Below are 23,756 nucleotides of genomic sequence, written 5' to 3'. Positions count from 1 at the left end.
CTGTGTTATCTCTATGGTGAAAATCAAAATGTTCAGAAAATTACTCTTTTATTCTAAAAACATTTTTGTTACATGATTTTGAATGTTAAATGCAAATTTCAACAAGAAAATTCAATTTCTTAAATAGTTTTGCTTTTCGCATTGACAATGCACACAATTTCCTATGTGTCCCATATTACCTGCACCCATTCAGTTGAAAATCAGAGAAAATAATCATTTATAAAAGGAAAGTGCCACTTGTCAGTGGAATTTTACCTGCTGATAAGCTTAACCCATCACCTAAAGATCATAAAAAGTGACAAATGCACCCTCAGTACCGGAGTATTTGGATACACAATCATAAAATGTGGCGTCATTGATTTTATATCAGGCCAAAAAAACGACGTAAATTTTAAGGCAATTTCACTCTTTTTGGCATTGATTTCCAAGAGTTTGATACACAGACTCCAAAACTGCATTTCTAGAAGCACAATTGATGTCTCTAAACACTTAACAAATCAACTTAAAGTGTGTACCTTCTCTAAGCTACTTTTTGTTAAAATGAAAACAGGTGTCCCATATTACCTGCTGTCCCATATTACCTGCACCTACCCTATGCCAAAATATGCACAATTTGAAGACCTATAATTATATGTATTAATAATAATACGACATTGTGATACGACAGTGTCAAAACAATATGCAACTATAGTTACACGGTGGCCTGGCGACGTATCATGATACGACTGTATGTCAAAATACAGAATTACGTTTGGGGGGTGTTACATACAAACCATGTCGTATCACACTAATTAGTGCCATATCTCATTAACTAATTACATTTAAGTCTCAAAACGTTGTGAATATATAGAGTTTCATTCACAGATTTGGAAAGTTTATATAACTCATTTTGCCCCTTTGCCCAAAAATCGTCATACGACAGTATGTCAAAACAGCGACGAATTTCAATAATCTGAAGTTGAAAATCCGCTGGCCCCAGGTTCAAAATAAATTTTGTACATCCCTATCTACAGGCCTATATTGACAATGATTTGTTCCAAACATCATGGTCGTATAATTTATGGGGAGAAACAATAATGTATAAAAAAAAGTTCAAACTATTTTGCTTTCACTAAAATGAGCGCGAAGGATATAGCGTTAGTTTGATCGATCTATTTCAATGTGCTTTTATTTACTTATTCTTCTTTAACATTAGGGTGTTTTTGACACGTCGTATGGGGAATCCAAAGTGGGGACCTATTCAACTAAAAAATTCCAAAACTTTTTCAAAACAGATTTAATGGTAATTCGTGCACCTTAAACATGTAACACTATAGTTCAAATTGCAGCAAGTTTTCAACTGCGAATCCTAGACTCAAACATGTCAGAAAACGCACGTCTTTGTCTGTCGTGTTCTTTTCTCTTCCATTTCTGTCAATAAACACTATGGACCACAATGGCCTCATCTCAGTGACATAGTTCAATAACCTCAATCAAACACTCATAGTGCAAATTTGACCTCAATTTGCAAAGTATGAGTTTTTGTACCCACATTTTCTAAGGTCATTCAATGAATGTACAAATGTATTGGGGTTAATGAAATGCGCCTTGATAGATGAGCATGTTGTGGATCGTAGTGAAAACAACAACCAAAAAGCCTCTTTTCTAGCAGCCTTTTGCCTGACTCTTGGGATATGCCAAGATTGTGTAAATGTTTCCCGGCCTTCATCATGCCTTTATCGTGTGCCCAAAAGAGAAGGTCGAAAAGCGAAGGCAAACAAAGTTCTGAGCTCATTTTACCACTAGAATGGTAAAACTAACAAATGGGGCATGAAAGGAAACAATGCTGGAACGCCAAAAAGAGTTTCTGTACAGGAATAGGGGTGTTTGAAAGTAAATGCTTGGTGTTGATAGAGCTGTTCGAATCAGTTTAGTTGATGCAGTTTTAAGGGCAAATGTCTGCTAGTCTGCATGGTTGGTGTACGGTCGTATGAATGATACTTTTAGCACTGTCATTATACATTTTAGGCGATGTTTCCCATAGGCTAGGCCTATCTCACAATAAGTAGGCCTATCTCATATTTATGATAAAATTAAGATACTAAAAGATAAGAAGATTTAGTCAAAACTGTTACATTTATACGATGTTAAAATTAGGTCAAAATTAGCTGCATTGTTATCGTTGATTCTCGGATTAGATACTAATCAAAGACTAATCCAAATTAAGATTTAACATTCAATCTTAGGTACGGATTTGAATTTCAATCTATTAGATTACAAAATGGTAATATAATTCAGATTAGCTCCATTTTAATATAAGCTTGGATTTGTCCCTCATCTCAATCTGGTAGATTAACTTTTTAATCTTAGGAGAGTGAAGATTCCCCTTGACTCCTGCATGATGGTCAAGATTTCCGTTGACTCCTGCATAAACACCAATGCGCCGGAGTTTTTTAGCCTTATGCTTTAGCAAAACACAAAAAATATTTAAAAAATGTTATAAACGTGCAATAAAACACGCTTTGGTTTTATTCAAAACTTTTTACTGACATTTATATCAGGTTATGTCAGGTTATATGAAAGTCATAAAAACGTTATATATGAAAACATTACAACAACATGTTTAAACATATTGTCAACTTTTATTGTAAAATATTTTTGGCAAACATATTTGGAAAATATTTTGTCAAATCGAAAATATTAAAAAAATCGTTATTAATTAATAAAACGTTCTATACCCTTTAGCCGACAATAAAATATAAAACTTAGGAACTTGACTGCCACTTGTATGTTGACATGTCCATTATGGACGCAGGTTGACTGAACTGAATCAGACCCATTTAGGCACGACATTTGTAGTTATATAGTTATACTGATTTCCATAGCAACTTATTCCTATCGTCATAATAAACTCGCGTACATGATAAGTCAATGCTGGATTTAGTCTGTTATATTTCATCATGTTCATAAAATCACCATAAGCCAAGGATCGTTTCAGATATTGTTAGACTATGACTCAGATTATGGAAGGCTTTAGGCTACTTATCTCAATATCTGTGGTAGCTAATGGTCAAATCACATAGTAAAACTAAAAGGAACTAGTATCTTATACTGTGGTCAAAAACTCTTAGAAAAAAGGGGTCTTGGCTGTCCAGTATGTAAAACCCTCGTGAGAAAAGGGTTTTTGGAAATTTAAAGAACCCCAAAATGGTTGTTTCTGGCCTTTCCAGAATTATTTTCAGGTCTAAAATTATGGTTCTTTCTAACCTTTCCAAAACCAGCCCTTTTATGTTCTTTCTAGAACCATTTAAGGTTCTATACAGGTCATACAGGACAGCTCAAGAACCATTTTAGGTTCTACTTAGAACCATTTTTCTAAGAGTTTGATGCCTTTGTTTAGGTATATAACTCTTTGGAGAACCAAAACGTTTCTAAATGAACCCCTTTTGCCCCCTTGGAGGTTCTTAGGATGAATCATAAAAAGATCTGAGGACACTCTGGGGAATTGAATGTCTTTTAAAACGTTTTTGTTTTCCAAAGGGCTCTAAGTTTTTAAGAACCTTAAGGGTTACGGAGGTTCCCCTTAGAACCTTTTGTAAAACCAAATTAAGATTGAAAGATAAAATTAAAGTTTCAGAGAACCAAAAAAGTTCTTCAGAGTGCCCTACGATCCATTTATAGTTCTTGTAAGAACCTTCAAAGGTTCTCCTGAGATACCACGCACGATTGCTTTTGGAACTTTTCTTTTCTACAATGTAAGAGTGTTCAAAGAAGATAGTGAAGCGCTGATTAAACTAAACTCCCGACAAATCTATTCTGAAATACAAAAGATCTCTGAAATTTAAAGTATATAGTATTATTCACAAGTTCAAGAAAGTTTTAAGTTCAAAATATTGAAAACAAAACGTGGACCTCTTGAAAGTGTAAAGTCAAATGGAGGTCCTTCCAGCCCGTCGGTTATTTGGATTGGGAAACATAAGGCTCTGTTTGTGAAATCTTCTTATTGCACTTGATACAAAATATGTCGATATTTGTTTCTTTTGAGATTTTGAAGTCAAGGGGAATCTTTTACATGGCCATGTAGTTTAAACAGCTCCAGGGCGACGTGTCAGGGAAAAGATCGACAATGCTTTGTAAGTTGTACCAAGGTTTATTCGCCGCTGTATATATTGTACACAAATTTCGATATTTGGGAATCTCCCAAATATAAAGATAGTCAATTTCAAGACTCATTATTCATACACTCTTAGAGAAAATGGTTCTGGGGTTCTACAATTATGAATATGAATTTGCAAGAAATTCAAAATGGTTCTTTCTGGCCTTTACAGAACCTTTTTCATATCTGAAATGGTTCTGTCTGCATGACCTAAAGTTGCAGAATCATATTTAGTTCTATGTAGAACTCTTTAAAGGTTCTACATGCAGGACAGCTTAAGAAACTTTTTAGGTTCTACTTAGAACTTTTTTTTCTAAAATCGTAGGTATATTGGAAGTATTAAAGGGGTACTACACCCCTGCCCATTATTGTTCGGGCAATCATCATGCAGCGTCATAACCAGGATCCGGATTTTCGTAGATATGTATATCGAAATGTCACTAGACTTAAGGGGGTACTACACCCCTGGTCAATTTTGTGCCTATTTTTGCATTTTTCTCAAAACTTATAGCGCATTAGGGGCAAGTAAGATATGTATAATGGGGCAAGGACTACAACTACTGCACTAGAAATTGAGGGAAAACCAATATTTGATCAATAAATCAATAACTACTTGCTTTGAGTTGCTGAATTTTCAGTACAGTAGTTGTAGTCCGTGCCCCTATAATATACATATCTTATACTTGTCACCAATGTGATATAATTTTTGAGAAAAATGCAAAAATAGGCACAAAATTGACCAGGGGTGTAGTACCCCCTTAAGTCTAGTGACATTTCGATATAGGCCTACATATCTACGAAAATCCGGGGATTCTAGTTATAACGCTGCATGATGAATGGACACCGGCACAAAATTAATATTTTGTATAAGGTACATAATTACTCCATGTACTCGCTGAATGTAAAATTCAATTGTGTTAAAGTTTGTTGAAGATATTGACGCTGATGACTGACATAGGCACAACTTTTTAAATTTAAAAGCACACATAACTGACGAATCCTCATTCAATAACTTTAAAATACGATGTTTTTTGTTTTGGTTTCTGTAAGGCATATGCATAGTTTGATGTGATAAAAACTCATTGCATTTTCTGAAACCCGAGAATCATATATGTCAGTTCGGAACTATAATATATCTCGGTAATAAAGTCACATATGTGAGATAATAATAAAACGTAAAAGTTCAACTTATGTATGTTAAGATATTTCATATAATGACCTAATATTTGCCTATTTTGATTTATGTCAAGTGTCTCTGCGATGAATGTTTGTTACTCATCATTTCTGACTCAATTACCTAAATAGATATATAGCTATATATTATACAGTGACACAGGAATGGCCTTTTCGAGCCGCTTTCTCACAAGCCTGTTTCATTGGCTTAGGAAGATTTTCAATATTGTGAGCGATGAAAATTGGTGGGCCAATGTGATATAATTTTTGAGAAAAATGCAAAAATAGACACACAATTGACCAGGGATGTAGTACCCCCGTACGTCTAGTGACATCTGAGCTCCCCAAGCCCCCCGGTTCCGCGGTCTATATGTGTTTTTATTTTCGGCGGCCTATGTGTTTTTATTTTCCGCGGCCTATGTGTTTTTATTTTCCGCGATGAATTTGAGAGAGATTGTGATTAGGAAGCGCTGTATGCTATAAACCATGTATACATAATCCGGTCGAGTCTTGCGTAGCGTCTTTTGCAGTCGTGTTAGCGTCTTCCGCTGCGAAGACGACAATAAAAAGGCGAATGCTCCAAATAAAGCTGATCATTTGAGCGGAAACAAGGGCGCAGACCGCAAATCGCTGCGGAGCTGAGACCGGAAAACGCAACATCTGACGAAACGGGAAAAGACCAGTAAACGCCAGCGTATACAGGCGGATACAATTTTCCGCAGCTTCTAACTTGACGTCGAGAAGGAGAACAATAAAGGGTTGTATGCAGACTGACGTCTTGCGAGCGTTTTGCCACTGCTGTATACGCAGCGGGAGACGACAATAATCCGATAAGCTGGTTATTTGAGCGAAAACAATCAATGGTCGCACCGTCGCAGCGGACAATCGAAAATCGGTGCAACGGGTAAATTCTAGCATTTAAGGTCGGACTTTAATACAACGCTATTTGAGCGAATAATTAAAGGCGATAAAATGACGCAAATGCAGTCTGGCAACCCACAACCTCCTTTTTCTCACGTTGCCCAAGTTGCGTGAAATCGGGCCTTGATAAACATGGTAAGACGAACCTACCTTATGACCGGCTGTCGATAAATATTTTTATATGTTATAAACTAAATTATTTTGTGCATAATAGATGTATGATCTGATTGTAATAGACCACCATGTCGGTTATACAATTGGGACGAGTTCGTGGACGTGATGACGTGCACGATTCGTAGATTAATTTGAATTTAAATGATCATTCGCTTGATCACGAAGGAGACGTACAAAATATTTAAGTCGCACAACAACATTTTTACGATAAAATAATAGTTATTCTGCCAAAGTATTGCTGTGAAAATTACAGGAAATTTCCGCATTTGAGTATTCAACAGAATCTACGATACTGTATAAAGTTATAAGCCATGGCATACACAGTCATAGGCGGTCCTTTGCGTCTTCCTTTTTTGTCTAAAAAACACCGTGTTTTGTGCCCAAACAATTGGGTTAAAAGTGCACAGTTTTGTGATCAGTTTGGACTAAAAATGGCCCGACTGGGCCATGTGAGGAGAGAATCAAACTCTTCATGAGAAACCCGATATCAACTAAATTGATATTAAGTGCGTTGGCTCTTACTAACGTTGTTCCTTGTTATAGCAGAGATTTTATACTATGAGATAAGACACTCTGTACAAACTGCCTATACCATGCTATACAGCAGTTGAAGATAGGCAATTCGCGAGCGTCGTCGCCGGCCAAGTCTTACTACGATCGTGTAATGAGAAGAGACCATCATGAGAATCCTACATAGAGGTCTGAGGAAGAGACGGTCCGAATTCTAATTTATTAATTTATCAGGGAATCACATTCTTTGTACCGCTCACAAAACAAAGAGTATAAGTCCACCCACCGCTGTCAATCATTAATAAAACAAGCTCTGGCAATGACGTAATTTTAATATAAATGCGGAAATCACAATTGTACATGTACTGTCTGCTGTACTCTGTCTTCCAACAAGTGCCGGAGTGTCGCGGTCCTGGTTATATGCGAATGAGACAGTTTATGCAGAGATTTTGCGGCTTGCTTTTTGTTATTTCCCTATTTCACGTGCATCAAGGCCGTTTCTATACAGTTGAATGAGAATGAGCATAAAAAGAATCTTCCGCACGACTATTTGGTGCGAACTAAATATCATGAAATGTAATGTGATGGTTTACTACAGATGGTCCGTTTTTAAACGGAGTGATTGACTGACTGTATATAAATGTATGATAAAGAAAGTGAACGGCAATCGTTCAGTGCGCTGCAAATTGAATGAGCGATATGCAATTTAACAGATAAACCGATATAAATTAAACATGATAAAATACTAGAATCCGATATGACATCATATAATCCGGAAACCTATAATCAAGATATGACGACAATAATGTCACAGAAGACGTTCACTCAGCCCAGACAAGACATTTCATACAAATATTCTTGATTACCCCTCAAGCTCCGTAGAGATGATAGAACTCGGTGAACATATCGACTATTTTTCTAATATCGTGCCCAAGGCGGACAGAAATATGGAGTCGGTACATTTATGTGATGTGGTTTAGACACAATAAGTCGATTGTTGATGAAATTACATTTGAAATAAAGCCAAACTTTTTTACTTTGTTTAGTTTTACTTTATTTCATTCCTGGGATTTCATTGCGCATTTGTGTTAAATTAAGAAGTATTAAAAACGTGGAAATGGGCAATTTATTCCCAAGTTTAGGTTTCAAATTAGTACTCTGTTGAAAAACGAACAAAAAATAAGAATTTAATATATTTATATGATGAAACCTGTAAAAGTGTAGTGACCTACTTTTTTGTGTTTTGGTCATGCGCACTTTGTGACACCCATTTGTTTGGTGGCCAATGATAAAGGAGGAGGTTTAGGATATTTAAAGTGCAGGTATTCCATAAGTGTCCCAGCACAAGTTGACATCGAGGATTGTTTTTTTCCGACGGTATACAAAGCTCAATTTATTGGAGTAAAGTTGGAGGGGGACGAGGCTGTGGATTACGATCTGAACCCTGGAATTATGGAAACTTTCGGGCCTCATAACTTCTAAATTGTTGGTCTAAAGTATATAAAAGTATACATATTTAGAATGGCAAAGACTTGATAAGTTCATCTGTGAGGTCAAATTTGGGCCAAAATGGCACTTTTGGCCCAAAATCCCCAAAATAATGATTTTTGGCCCACTTCTTTTTCGTGCATCATAACAAAAAAATTCTTGGGCCAAAATATTTTTTTCTTAATTTTTAAAAACTAGATCAAAATATCTAGGACCTTTTTTCATTTTTTTGAATTTTGACCAATTTCACCAAAAATATTTGAAATTTGGGCCAAAATCAGCATTTTTTGACCATTTTTGGCGCAAATTTCTCAAAGTTGGTCGAAATTAAAAAAAATTAAAAAACGGGTCCTAGATATTTTGATCTAGTTTTTAAAAATTAATTTAAAAAAAAATCGTTATTTTTGGGATTTTGGGCCAAAAGTGCCATTTTGGCCCAAATTTGACCTCACAGATGAACTTATCAAGTCTTTGCCATTCTAAATATGTATACTTTATATACTTTGGACCAACAATTTAGAAGTTATGAGGCCCGAAAGTTTCCATATTTCCAGGGTTCAGACCAACCTTAATACCCTACACTATTTCCCTAGGGATCAAATCAAAACTCGACCGGTGGCGGCCCACCGGCGGTTCCGGGCGTTTATTTTGTTCTAAACAATGGAACGCGGTTAAACCGCCGGTCAACCGCCTGTCGAGTTTTGATTTGATCCCGTACATTCATGCATGTTTTATAATTCGGACTGACGGTGGTTCGGGCTGACGGTGTTTCGGACTAACGGGGAGATCCCGAAAAAACGTCATTAGGAAATTGGATACAGTGTAACACCGCCGCAGAAATAAATTCAGTTGTGCTGCAGGAGCGCATCTAAGGTGACGAAATCTCAGATATGCATATGTGACCGTACACGGCGAATGAGCCGCAAATTCCTCCCCTGGTCAATTTTGTTTTATTTCGTGTTTAGAAAATATACAGCATACTATTTGACTTCAAACGATATCCAGAAGCGAGGTTATAGTTTGTTGAACTTTGCTCCTTCAACAAAATTATAGCTTTTTACGTTTCTACATGTACATCTTTTTCCACATTGCTGGCAATAAATATCAAACAGTCATAATTGGCAGTCATTGCAAATCATCCCCAAGTCAACGAGGTTCAAGAAAGTTCTCTCATTGTTTATTGTTGGTTATACATACCTATAGAAAATACAATGCCTGGTAACCCACCACTTGAACAGGATTTAGCCAAAGCAAACAAAGACCAGAGCTATTAAAAATTCTATAGCCATCTTAGGTAGAAGCTTATCATATCCTCTTCAACAATAGGATTATTGATTGGTGTTTGACTATCAAAATGAGATAGATGTCGCGCCAGCTAGAGGTACCGATGAATACGACCTTCATGCACATTTTAACTTAACTGTAACTCAGAATACAATTTAGGGAATTTACGGCTCATCCGTGCTGTACGGTCACATATAAGCCTTATAGACAATGCAACACGACGGTGAATCGAGGGTAGTTCAATAAGTTTTTGAGAAGATGATACCTCGAGGAATTAGAAGATGTTTTCTAATACTCCCCCGAGTTTGAAAATGTCAGATTATACATCACAAGATGTTCAGTGTCTCCCGGTGCACTATGGGCCATAATGACCTCATCTCAACGACATAGCTCAATGACCTACACCGAACAGCAAAGCTCACAGTTTGACCTCAAGTTGTGGAACATGCGTTTTTGTACCCAACACATGTAAAGGTCATTCTATGAGTGTAGAAACATATTGGGGTTAAAGGAACTGTGTCCTAGAAATTGTCATGTTTGAGATCCTAGTGTGTGCAAAGGTCATTCTTTGAGTGCAGAAGCATATAGGGGTTAAGGAACTTTGTCCTAGAGATTGTCATGGAAGAGATAATAGTGTCCCTTGCCTGCAGCAGTCAGCTTTCCATTGATCCCATTTGCCCCTACGCAAAAGTGTGTGACTAAAATTTTCTTATTGAATTAGAAAAAAGTGCGCTAACATTTTGTTCCAGTCTGTGTCGATATATGTTTATAAAATGTTATAGGCCCTAATGCATGTAGTCTATACTTATTATTATTATTTGGCGTGTCAAATGCTGTTTCCTATCATTTGCATTAAGCTTATGAGGTGCTGTGACATTATTATAATGACTGTATAGGGCTATAATGGTTGAGTATGTGACATTTTGCTGCACTATTTTGACATACTTTGATATAATTGTGGAGCTGAGACGATACTCAAACTTCAAAAAACCGGGGCAAAACGTCTTGAATACACTTTACAACATCATGAACGGGGCCATGTCAAAAACCTGAATTCACCACAAGTTAACTTATGTCGTACACATTGAAATCGCAATGCTTCTCATTAGGAAACGAATTGGGAGAAAACCTTCTGTTAATAAAATACTATGCTGAGCCACCAGCTTGGGTGGCTCACGCTCCAGTAATTTCAGATGATTGAGCTCAGTAATACATCAAAGAATGTCTTCCAATTCATGAAAACAAATAGATAATCAGCTTATCGGATTAAAAGCTTAGAGGGAAGGTCTTGCTGCTCAGCGAGTGTTTGTAATTATCAGAAGGTTTTATCCAAATTCATTCTCTAATGTTCGTATCATTGGTCGTATATCATGTATATGGTCAATTCCAGCGAAAGCGGGACAAAATTCTCTCTATGTTAACTTTCCACTTTAAAATGTCATTAATAAAGGAAATCACGTTATTGATGGAGCATATCATGTCACGTCCAATGTGCTCTCTTTGTGCATATAGGCCTTTACTAGCAAGTCATACCAGGGGACAAGTTATGATAGCTTAAATGAATTGGCGTTACCCACGAATTCAAAGATAAAGCACCATATATGTCATTGAATGTCCTTCAATCGAAATGAAATTATTACCGTTAGAAAGACGTTTGCATGATCTCTCATCATATGTAAAACGATTGAATTCCACCAAAGTTTGTGGACTCTAGAGGCCATTAAGTCAATTTGGCTAATAATTTTGTTACCCGCGTATCAAAAATAAAATGATCGTTCTGAAAATGTTAAGTGAATATGCCATTAATGACTATATCATGAAACGAAGTTTCGTTCTATAATTCTGAGGTCCAAGTGATTATTTTATGCAAATACGTTTTACCCATAAAATACCATAAAATCAAATTTGACGTTACCCACGTATCAACTGTTACCCACGAGTCCAGCAAATATAATTGCCATAACTTAAATTAACATTTAATGACTTTGGACACTAAATTTAGTTTGACAAGCGCTTAAAATTGTAAATCGTAAAAATACGTTCACCGCTTTAAAAAAGAATCTACGACGGTTTAAACTTTTGTTACCCACGAATCCCGAATAGATGCTAACCTTGAAAAATAAGGAGATTGTTTATTTTAAGTTTAAATCAGCACATATTCAAGCCATGGGTATGCTATAATTTTGACAGTACTTACAGTTTATACACCTAAGAAACGCAAACCCCAAACGTTACTATAGTACTTATAGCTTTACCCACGAATTCGGCGTTACCCACGAATCCAAGGATTTACTCGTAAATTATATGTTTCTTATGCATCTTAACATTTTGATAACATGCGAAATAGGTTCCAAAACAGTCCTGTTTAATAGCGTCCTCTTGAAGGTATACTGAAGCTGCATCATGAAGTTTTGATTGATTATCCTAAATTACCATTTTTTGGGTAAATGCAATTGGTTAGAGAAACGGGAATCATTGAAACACAATGGAGGAATAACCGCATGGTGGTTTCCAACCTTCTGTAATATTTTCTATTTTGCCGCTTACCAATACATACCTTCAAATATGTGTTACCCACGAACATTTTGGTTACCCACGAATCCCTACTTAAATTATAGTTAACAATGTATTGATAGTGTTTTAGTTCATAGGAACTGTCAAACACGAGTTAATAGAATATTGCTGCATGAAAATATGGAATGATTTTACTAAAATAATAATATAAAACTGTTTGCTCTGTCTATTTGAATTTGGCAACTTCATTATTCTCAAAATTTTTATACCCAAAATGCCATAATGATCCATTCTAAATATTCCATGTAGTCTGTATTTTGATTAAAATTCATGTTAGTGCCATTGCAGCCTGAATTATTGACATACGGAAAAGTATTTTTATTTTATTTAAAAAATTAATAGGAATTGCTATTTTCCAGACGCTGTTACCCACGAATCCATCCGAGATCCTCATCCTGCGACGAGATACAAAATCTAACTTTATATTTATATGAAGCATTTATTCTAATCTTTCGAAATAATACAGTAATGTTAAATGACAGCCACTTTGGAAAGAGTTCGAAGAATTGACACAATCCTAACTGTACACCTGGTTCTTTCTTAAAATTTGTAATAACCAAAATATTTCTTTGTAGATATATGTAATAAAATTATATTTTACGTTCAAAGTCTTCACCGATTTCTAGTGTATATGAGTCACACATAAAATATTGAAAGATATTAAAGAAAGTGAAATTTTATGGCGTACAACAGGTGAAAAATGCTTGAATTCGTGGGTAACATGCATATGCGCATTTAACACTTTATTTGGTCTAGCAAGAAAAGTTATTTTTCAATCCGATGGCACTTCCACCTGATGATTCACTAGACATGATCGTCTCATTTGATAAGTCTAGAATTGAAAAGGAAAACATTTTCAAAATGGCCCCCAGAGAGAATTTTGGCCCGCTTTGGCTGGAATTGACCATATACATGTGGAACAGTGTCAAACAATCAATATAATTCAGTAATTCTGTCATGTTTATTTAAATTAATTGTTGATTACTAATTAAGCCTAATTAAAAGAGTTGATGTGAGCATTACTAATGAACTAATTGAATGGCACATAGAAGAAATCTTAGACTTACACTTCCCACAATGCATTTCTTCCATTTCAATTGTCTGTAGGCCTACTAATTTGCTAGTCAACATGGGTCGATATAGTGACAAAAAGAACATCAATGAACATGATAAACAGAACTTGTAAAATGTGTTTATATTTTCTTGACTATCGACCCATAATACTCTATTCTCAACATGAAAACATAGGGGACCTGTACACAATAATATAGTGTCATTTGATGCAGTGAGGTGATGCATCATGTTGCAAAGGATTCTGGGAAGGGTAAGATATCTTCTCTGTGAATAGCATGTGTCAGAAAAAAATTGGTTCGGAATTTTGTTAGAAACTCGTAAACAGTCCGACGTTTTTCTGGGTGCTTTGTCGCTGCGACAGCCGTTGTGTTGTCAGTTGTCCGTAGCGACGTTTCCGCAGCGACAACCGGTGCGACAACCGTGCTATTTTTCGCTCAAATGATTAGCAATGTTTGGGGCTTTGTATTCGTTTTTTGCCGCGAAAGTCGCTGGCGGTTAATTTTTGTCGCTGTGAAAGACGGTGCAGAAAAATGCCCCCAAAACGTGGACTATTAAACGTGCCAAATTAAGGGGTCTCACAGCAACCTGTTTCATGTTAGCCTCTGTTAAAAGTAAACATTACTTACACCAATTTTCATGTGCGATGTGTGAGAATGCCATGGGTCATGTTTATTTTTCAATCGGGGCTAACCTACAAAAAAGGTGTATATGAGACCCCTTAAACTCATTATGTTGATGGCAACTGAACATTCCTGACACATTTGGTCTTAACATGCATGCTAAAGCTGTTTAGCGTTAAATACGTCTTATATCCGATTGAGCTTAATTCATTAACTCAGGCGTCTGATGTAAAACTGTTACATTCAGCAGGTGTGGGTTTGGCAAACTTAAACTTGATAGGCTACCATTGTCATCTTGAATTTTAAAGTGTAGTATTAGTATAGTAGTCAACATTAATACACTTAAGATATATATTGTTGATAAAGTTAGCCTATTATAAGGTTACATACATAACAAAAAACTAAAGAACCTTTTTTTTTCTTTTTTTTTTAAATAAGTTCATTAGGAATGTTGATTTCTACTGTGGATCAACACAGATAAAACTAATAAACTTAAGGGGGTACTACACCCCTGGCCAATTTTGGCCTATTTTTGCATTAAAAAAAAAATTTGGTGACAAGTAAGCTATACATAATTATAGGGGCAAGGACTACAACTACTGTACTTGAAAATTCAGCCACTCAAAGCAAGTAGTTATTGATTTATTGATCAAATATTGGTTTTCCCTCATTTTTGACTGTAACTCCACAACTGTTGTCTGTGCTGAAATAAAATTTCCAGTGCAGTAGTTGTAGTCCTTGCCCCTATAATATACATATCTTACTTGTCCCCAATGCGCTATAATTTTTGAGAAAAATGCAAAAATAGGCACAAAATTGGGCATGGGTGTAGTAACCCCTTAACCTCCGAGGCTGAATTTTGTGATAGTATATGCAGAGGGACATGCAGTAGTCAAATTTTCAACAACAAAAAATGGATTTAGTTGCAACAACCCTATAGTTTGAGTTGTTGTATTTGAACGGGTTGTATTTTAATACAAAATTAAAATTTTGTATCAAGTTGTTATCTCAATGCAATTATTGCTTATTTTGATTAACTTATTTATTAAATTTGTAATTACTTAATATAATTATTTGAGGCAACAAATTTACTTAAATTTAAATTTAGTAAGAGAAACAAATTTGTAGATACCTCGAAAAATTATACGTAATGCTGGAAAATAAATGAATTTTAATTATTAAAAAAAATTGAATATCCAATTTCCTCTGTTTTAGGCATATCTCTATTGCATTTTTGTTAAAAGAAAGTCTTACAATGATTTGCATTTAATATCAGTATGTTTATGAAGTATGAATCATTTTAAACAGTCTAAATAAATGACATCTGGTCAACACCTGATCAAAGTTTGTTGTATGTTCAAATCACAAACTAAATCATGATAGTAACTTAATGTAAAAGGATGAACCAAAAAAGTGGGTATTTATGTACTCCAAAAAGAGTGAAGGAGCCATACATAATTACGACGACTCGGAAAAGAGTTGTCCCACATATGGATCCTTAAGGGGTGGGGTATGAACGTTTGGACCGTATGGAGTACATCAGACATATCGAATTGCATTCTGAATACGAAGAATGTCCTTCTGATGTCAAATAATTTTGATTTTTTGAAATTCGCAATGTAATTTTTGGCATTTTATGGCAAATGATTAAAAATTGATATTTAACAGTACTCGATGTAAACTTTATAAATCTGATGATTTATACTTAAATTGTATGTAATTACGTAAGTGGGATGAAAAGCCGACGATCTATTATTGAAAATTTTGACCTTTCGTATTGAAGATATGGATTTTTTCCCAAAACACCAAAAAAAATCTTTTTGAGAAGAAAATCCATATCTTCTATATGAAAGGTCAAAATTTTCAATTGATCGTCGGCTTTTCCTCAACTACATACGCTTTAAGAATATGTAATTAGGTTTATAAAATTTACTTCGAGGACTGTTATATTATCACTAAATGTGAAAAATACCAAATTTTAATAATTTGTCATAAAATTTGTATTACATGTATATCGTGAATTTAAAAAATGAAAATTATTTGATATCAGAAGGACATTCTTCGTATTCAGAATGCAATTCGATATATCTGATGTGCTCTCATGTCCCACAAAAAATACTGTCGAAAGGCTCAAAACGCTCATTCCAGATCCCTTAAAGAGTGGACGGTCTTTCGGAGTGACGTTCCACTTTTTTTGGAATGGAAATTTCACACTTTTGGAGCTATTTTCACTCGTTTTGGACTTCATAAATATATATCACTCTTTTACATTAATGTATATGTATTCCACCTCATACCTCACTATGAACCACAATGGCCTCATCCCAATGGCATAGTTCAATAACCTCAATTAAACAATCATAGTGCACAATTTGACCTCAAGTTGCAGAGTACGAGTTTTTGTATCCCAATTTTCAAAGGTCATTCAATGAATATACAAATGTATTGGGGTTAAAGAACTGCACCCTGATAGATGAGCATGTTGTGGATCCTAGTGCCTATAATCTTATGAACTTCCATGTCAGAGTCATTTGCTGGTCACAGATTCCTGCCATACCCTGATCAAATAAACAGCAGTAGTACAAACCATTACACTTTTAACCAAACATAACATCATTTTGGCAACCAATGAATGCGGTTCATAATTTTATTTCCGTCCCTATATGACATGTTCTCTGTTATTTACTTGCATACCGTCTGCTGGCTAATTTTAGCGGCTGTCCATTTCGTGATGCATCGCTGACTAGTTCATCTTTTTATACAAGCCGAAAAGGCGTATCTTTTACAGGCCTATTTCATTTCAGAGCTTATATTTAAAATTGTGTAAAGTGACATGCATGCGCGGTCGTAATTTTCAACATGGGGGTCTTTTGGGGACAAAATTGTGTGAAAAATATTTGATTACATTTGGCATACTTATGATTAATAATATTTGAATTAATGTGTTTAAGAATGAGAACTAAAGGTATTGTTTTTAGCCGCTGTTGTACATCTATCGTCTCATATAAAACGGGCGACACATGAGACGATAGATCGGCACGACAGCGGCTAAAACAATACCTTTATTCTCTAAGTAAAGGCCCTACTCTACAATTTGTTCGTTTTGGCTGAACTCCTATTATCCCACTCGCCCTAATGAAAAAATGCAGTGGTTCATATTTGATCTAAATCACCCTTTAATCAATGACATTTACGTCCTTTTTGATAACACGTTTGCGGCATCAGACCGATAATATATACCCAAAGGCCTGAGCACGGTGTGCTTGGTGTTAAGGTTCCCCCTCCCCCGTGACTGTGTCTGAACTCATGATGTAATAATGTTGACAATCAGAGTCTTCTTAAATCCTCCGTTTTTCATTCTGATATTAAAAGATTTTGATTTTCCATAGGGTGCTTCTTTTCAAATCCTACTGAATTTTATTATAATATGATTTTATTGCTTACTTCCGTTTTCTTAAAATTGTGGAAACCAAATTCTGGCTAAAGTTACTAAGCCAGCAAAATAAACGTTCTACAGAAAACGTTTAAAGGTCGGGTTATATAAAGGGTATAAAACGTCAGTTTGATAACATTCAGAAAACAGTTTTAAAAACTGTATGCTAAACATTCTAACATAATGTTATTAGATGTTGACAAAATATTTTTTGCAATAACATTTTGACAACATTGTAAAAACTTTTATGTTATTCAGTTATAGGCGACGAAAAAAGAAAACCCTGTTCTACGGGCCCGACCGACCCAGATTTTGAACAAATTGGGGAAAAAATTTTCCTGTATATACAAATGAATGCCGACCCAAATTTCGGAAATTTCAGGAACAAAATTTTTTTTTGTATTTTCTCAAGTTGCAAATTATTTACAGATTTTAGTGATTTTTTTGGTCATTTCAAAAAAAGAAGAAAAAAAGGCCGACCGACCGACCCAACTTGAAAGGTCCGTCCGCCCGTAGAACAGGATTTCTTTTTTTCGTCGCCTTATTGTAGTGTGTTTTTTCGGTTATTCGTTTATGATTAGGAGATAGAACCATTTTTAGGTCCTTTCAATCTTCAAGAACACTTTTCTCTTGGGTTCAACATTACAGCCAAGTAGCATTTTTTTCTAAGAGTGCGAGGAGTTACCCTGATAACATGTTGGGAGTCTTCATGCGCAATCTGGAATATATTTATTTTCTCAATGATAATGCAATGTCATTCCCGATTCATTTTTGAATCCGTTTCTTACTGAAATTAACAGTCCCCGAAAATTAACGACCTATTGTTGTATCCCGGTGCTGATGAGACCCGGATGGTAAATGTTTCTTGTCAGTAGCACATCCCTACCCAACTACTCACTAAGATTTAATTTCCCAATGACATTGCAAATTTATATACATAATGTTAAAAATTCAAAAAAATACATAATGTTAGGCCGTGTAAAATTAATATTTTGGTTCTCGTCCCTCCCTCCTCAATTTCTGGGATTTGTCAGATTTTTTTTATTTTTTTTAGATTTTTCAATTTTTTAGACTTTGGAATGATTTATGAAATCTTCATACATATAAATAAGTTTATTAGAGAACAAGCATCACTTCCAAGTCTTTTTATGGTACTCTAGGGGGTTTATCCCTCAGAATCTCACATTTGAAAAAAAAAAAAGGGCCTCATCGTTTCCTCGAGCACTGTTGAAAAAACCAAAAACTACTGACAATGCTAATTTTACATTGGAAAAAAAAAAAAAAAAACACCTCCCTCCCTCATCAATTCATGAAAATCCTCTGGACGAGAACCAAAACATTAATTTTATACGGCCTTATAAACTTATTTTTTTCTATTGTTATATGACATATCTGTTTTGGTCTTTAAACTCCTCGCCCGGACTCCTCGAGGATGTGCTGTACTCGTTCGTAACTGATTTACCAAGGTGCATAACCAGAAGTTGATCGAACTGATGGTTGGACGAATGTCATGTACATTTTGTGGCGCTCGCCTTCGGCTCGCCCACAGCTTATTATTAGGCATATACCAAAGTGTTAACCATACGATGATAGAAATGATGATATGCTTGATATAGGAAGGATGTCGTGTTCATTATGTTTTTCGCTCATATAAAGCTGCTCGAGGATGTAAAGTACTCGCCGCCCGACAATTAGCTTGTAGAAGGCATAACCATAAGATGATCGAAAGGTTGGATGAACGTCGTATTTACTTTTCTCTTGAAAGAGTTCAAAGACATGCTGTAACTCACCACCGCGTAACTTATGTGTGTCCACAAGATGATAGAATTGATGATTGGACGAACGCCATGTCTGATTTAGTTACTAGTACTTAGAACTGCTCGAGGATGTGTTGCACTCGCCCATAACTTATAACAAAGGCGTTTCATCATGTATAACATAATTGAACTGGTGGTCGAACAAATCTCATGTCTGTTTCACTCTTAAATCTGCTCGAGGATATGTTGTATTCGCCCATATCTTATTAATCGCACACAAGGTGTTTAACCATGTTAACCATAAGATGATAGAGCCGATGATTGGACGAGAGTCACTGAACTCATTCCCAGGAAACGATGTTGAAATGTACTGATACTTTTAAAGGTCATGAACCGGCTAACACGGGGCGACTGGCAATAGTTCAAACCGCTGGGTTGTGTTTATGCAATCGACTCATCTTTTAATTCTCACCAAATCATCTGTCAATCAAAATTTGTAAGGGGAATATGAATATGATATTGTGAAATGATAACAAGAACTTTCTTTGTTTTTAGGAGACCAAAATGCTTTTCTATAAAATGAAATTCCACAAATTGGCACATTTATTGTCAAAATCTTGTTGTCTTGTCTGGTACTGCCTTAAATGCGTCTGATAGTTATCATTATGCATCGCTTTCTAAAATGTTAACTTGTTAACGTTAATTTGAAATTCATCTTTTTGGGACGCCCGCTACGGCGGGGGCCCTTATTATACTTGGATATGCATGTATTTGTGGCGAAATTTCATTTCATGTCTGAACCTGGTATTTGAGTGGAATGATTGTAATGGTTTGATGAGAATGATATTTTTTCTAGATGCATTTAAAACTCTATAAACATGCATGATATAGCGTTGGAATTATTGACAGTGATTGATATGGAAATGTAATTATTCGATGCCATGTTGGCGCACCATACCATCATGAATGTTCAAGATGATTATTAATTAATCATTAACGGTTGTAGGCCTATTTGAATAGATCATTGTAAAGAATTGGGAAATTCAACTACCAGTTTTCATGTCATGTTTGGTATGAAGTTATGCATGCTGCTTTAAAGCATGCATCAAATATAAGAAAAGGCATTATTTTATATATCCAGAAGCATGTCTTGTATGGTACCATTAAAACAATTTCAAATTTCCCAAACAAATTTCCTGCAACCCATCACATCTCCAGATGGTGCAAGGCATGATGAAGAACGGAGTAATCTCCAGATGGTACAAGGCACGATGAAGAAAGGAGCAGAGAAACATCACAAATTGAGTAGTTTTAATAATCCACAAACTATGATGATTTTCACGGTTTTATATTACTTTGTTTGAAGCATATGAAGAGCTTGGTCCCAAACCATGTTAAGTCCACAAACACGTGTTTCTGATTTAGGCCTACCTGTGCGATATTGCAATGGGTTGTGATGCTATAGTAATTCAGTTGGATGCACCATTACAAAGCAAACAGTGGATGGATGCACAGTAACAATACTGTGTGAGGCATTTGGTTCCCAAATGAGAACAATACTCTGCATATTGTTAAGCAGCATTGTTGTGGTAAATAATGGTTTGTTAATGGTACAACTCATCGTTGCTAATGTCAAACTTGTCAAAGTAATTGTGATTGTATCACACAAGTAAATGAGAAACATATGATTACCGGTAGTGGGTTTGGAAACAAGCTCTTCCATGATATATATAACAACCAATGCGGTTCGCACATTTTACTTTCCTCCTTTTCATACCTTCTGTTCCTTCATATCTTCATTTCTTATCAAACACTATGGACCACAGTAGCCTCATCCCAAATGACATAGTCCAATAACCTCAATTACATAATCATAGTGCAAAATGATACAAAGTTACAGAGTATGAATTTTGTACCCAAATCGTCAAAGGTCATTCAATGAATATACAAATGTATTGGGGTTTAAGAAATGTGCCCCTGAGTGATAGATGAGCATGTAGTGGATCCTAGACAAGCATCCATTGTTTACCAAGGTTGGTATATAAATCGAATGTTCAAAGTAGTAGTACAACAACGAAACAAATGCGATTTTACTTTGCCATTTCGACTGCGGCCTATTACCCTTCTTTCATTGCCTCTTACGTTTAGTTGCTGCATGTTGCCTATTGAGTTTACACGCGATACCTTTCACGAACTAAACATAGGCGGCCTTGAATGCAGAGTTAAAGGTCACTTCCAAAACATCAAAGTAAAAACATACTGTTACGTGCATGATTCAATGAAATGTTTTATGATTACTTAAAACCCGAACGAATTATTCTTTTCAGGTGACAAAAGTTCGCTTCACCATTTTTATTGACCACAGGCCACATCGATATCCATCATTCATTTATCACATACATTGGCTATTAAGCTATACATTTAGAGCGAGCATTGCTATCTATACTATTTATCAAACTAACAAACTCACTTTATTTTGCTTGCAAATATGGAAATATTTTATGCATGTTGCAAAGCTAAAGCATCTTTTAATATTATTGTATTACTTGCATACTCAAAAGTTTATCTAGAATGACTTCGCATTGCATGCCTACTGCTTGCCTAGAATAGCCTAAATCATACTTTCATTTTTCTTTACCTTATTTTTCTGTATCTATTCCTATTTATTTATCATCCTCCTTAATGCAGAGCGAAATCTAGACTTATCCTACGACACCGATCAGTTGACGTCCGTAGAACAAAGCACGGCCCATTCACCTGCTGCAAGGCCCCCGCAAGGTATGACGTCATTCTCCTTGATTCTCATTGGTCAGAATATTAATGATATGCACGAAATCATTTTTTTCATTTCATATTTCACTTATAAGAATAACAATCATGTAAATCATATCTTAAATTAACCAATTAATAAATCATTCAATGATAATTGCGTTAAGACGCGAAAACATTTTTAAAAAACTGTACATAATTATATGCATTTATTGTTGAAGTTACATTCTAAAAACGTTGCATAAATTTTACGATTTTTACTCAACCAATTTTGTATTAACTTTGTTGAGTAAACATTTACCACAAAAGTTGACTAAAGTTGTTCCAAGTTTAGCCTAATAGTCGTATACTTTGCTCAACATTGGTTAATTTTTTGCTCAACAAAGTTAACTGTTGCATTGTTACTCAACACCTGCAGTTATTTACGTATCCCATTTTGTTTTTGTTTTGTTTTTTGCTGTTGTACTTATTGTTTAAGATATCTTTGCTTTTCTATATAAATAGTAATAAAATACACCGTCGCTTTTAACATTAACCAAGTGATTTTAGTGATTAACAAACCAAGACAATATGCACAATCACGTAATATTTTTACTATGGTTATAAAGTTGATCATCATTATTAATAACTCACCAAACAACACGAATACCATGATTACCAAAATAATAATCTTTTTTTTAAAATGATTTATAAGTTAAAATTATAGACTTCGCATTTTTGATTTGTCTGTTGTGGCTCGTTTTACATACCGCTTCTATATTAAAACTACCCCGACATAATGATTATTCGTAAACATTGATAAATGAACACAATACTATAATGTCGAAAATGTTTAGAATATAAACAAGTGATATATGTTCAAAATACTCCAGTGATGAATATCGAAGATCATGTTCATTAATTTAATTTATAGACATTAAATCACTGATATACCCGTATATACTTGTACCCTTCCCCTTTTAAAAGGATTTTTTGATCCTGGATCCTAATTTCTTTTGGTTCGCTGATGATCACATGAATTCAAAGCTTGGTGCAGATTATTTTTTCAGACACTACAGCCTGTCTCAAAAAATAGTGCAAGTGAAAAGCGCCCTCTTTGGCAATTAGAAAATACCGTTGTGACATGATGTTTACATCAACGTCAAGGCTGTATAATGATATCTTTCACTATGGCATAGCTCGGACCACCTTTAAAATAAGCAAAGCTCAAATTTTGACCATAAGTTCTAAAAAATGAGTTGTTTTACCCAGCACACCCCTATATGCCAGTATAGGGGTTATGGAACTGTAGGCCTATCCTAGACATTGTCATGTTTGAGATCATAATGAGATCTGCCTGTCATTTTAGAAACAAAATAATAATTTGTAAGGGTTTGCGTATGTTCTAGATACTTGAAAGAAAAAAAGGACAGGGCATCTCCGGGGATTGGGTATATAATAAAGGAAAGTAGGCTGCATTCTAGTTATGTCATGTAATGTTCTACTGTTTGTGTAACTTGTTTGACATACTTCCAGCAAGGACATGAAAGTTGGGACGCTTTTGTGACGAGCACGTTCTTAACAGTTTGCGTTTCGTATTTTATAGAAGCATACTCACTAGGATCCACAACATGCTCATCTATCAGGGCACATTTCTTTAACCTCAATGCAGTTGTACATTCATTAGCTTTCATTGAATGACCTTTGAAAATTTGGGTACACAAACTCATACTCCGCAACTTGAGGTCAAATTTTGCTCTGATTGTTTAATTGCGGTTATTGAACTATGGCATTGGGATGAGGTCATTGTGGTCCATAGTGACTGTATAATATTAACTAGGATCCACAACATGCTATCAGGCCAC

At 35.3% G+C, this 23,756-nt stretch overlaps 1 protein-coding gene across 2 annotated transcripts in view; it reads left to right on the top strand.

Annotated features, from left to right (window-relative positions):
* The window catches only part of LOC140139739 (secreted frizzled-related protein 5-like), a 120,355-nt gene that overhangs the window by 9,679 nt on the left and 86,920 nt on the right, over window positions 1–23,756 (top strand). The window contains exon 2 of one of the 2 annotated variants that reach the window (XM_072161444.1): window positions 21,832–21,921. The exons of the other annotated variant lie outside the window; for it this stretch is intronic. Coding sequence (XP_072017545.1) covers window positions 21,832–21,921 — 90 coding nt within the window. The remainder of the gene's footprint in view (window positions 1–21,831; window positions 21,922–23,756) is intronic. 2 annotated transcript variants of the gene reach the window in all.

Source organism: Amphiura filiformis, chromosome 18 (genome assembly GCF_039555335.1).
Source record: "Amphiura filiformis chromosome 18, Afil_fr2py, whole genome shotgun sequence".
Classification (NCBI taxonomy): domain Eukaryota; kingdom Metazoa; phylum Echinodermata; class Ophiuroidea; order Amphilepidida; family Amphiuridae; genus Amphiura; species Amphiura filiformis.
The sequence above is the reverse complement of the archived record's forward strand: the minus strand, read 5'-3'. Positions and strand labels throughout refer to the sequence as shown.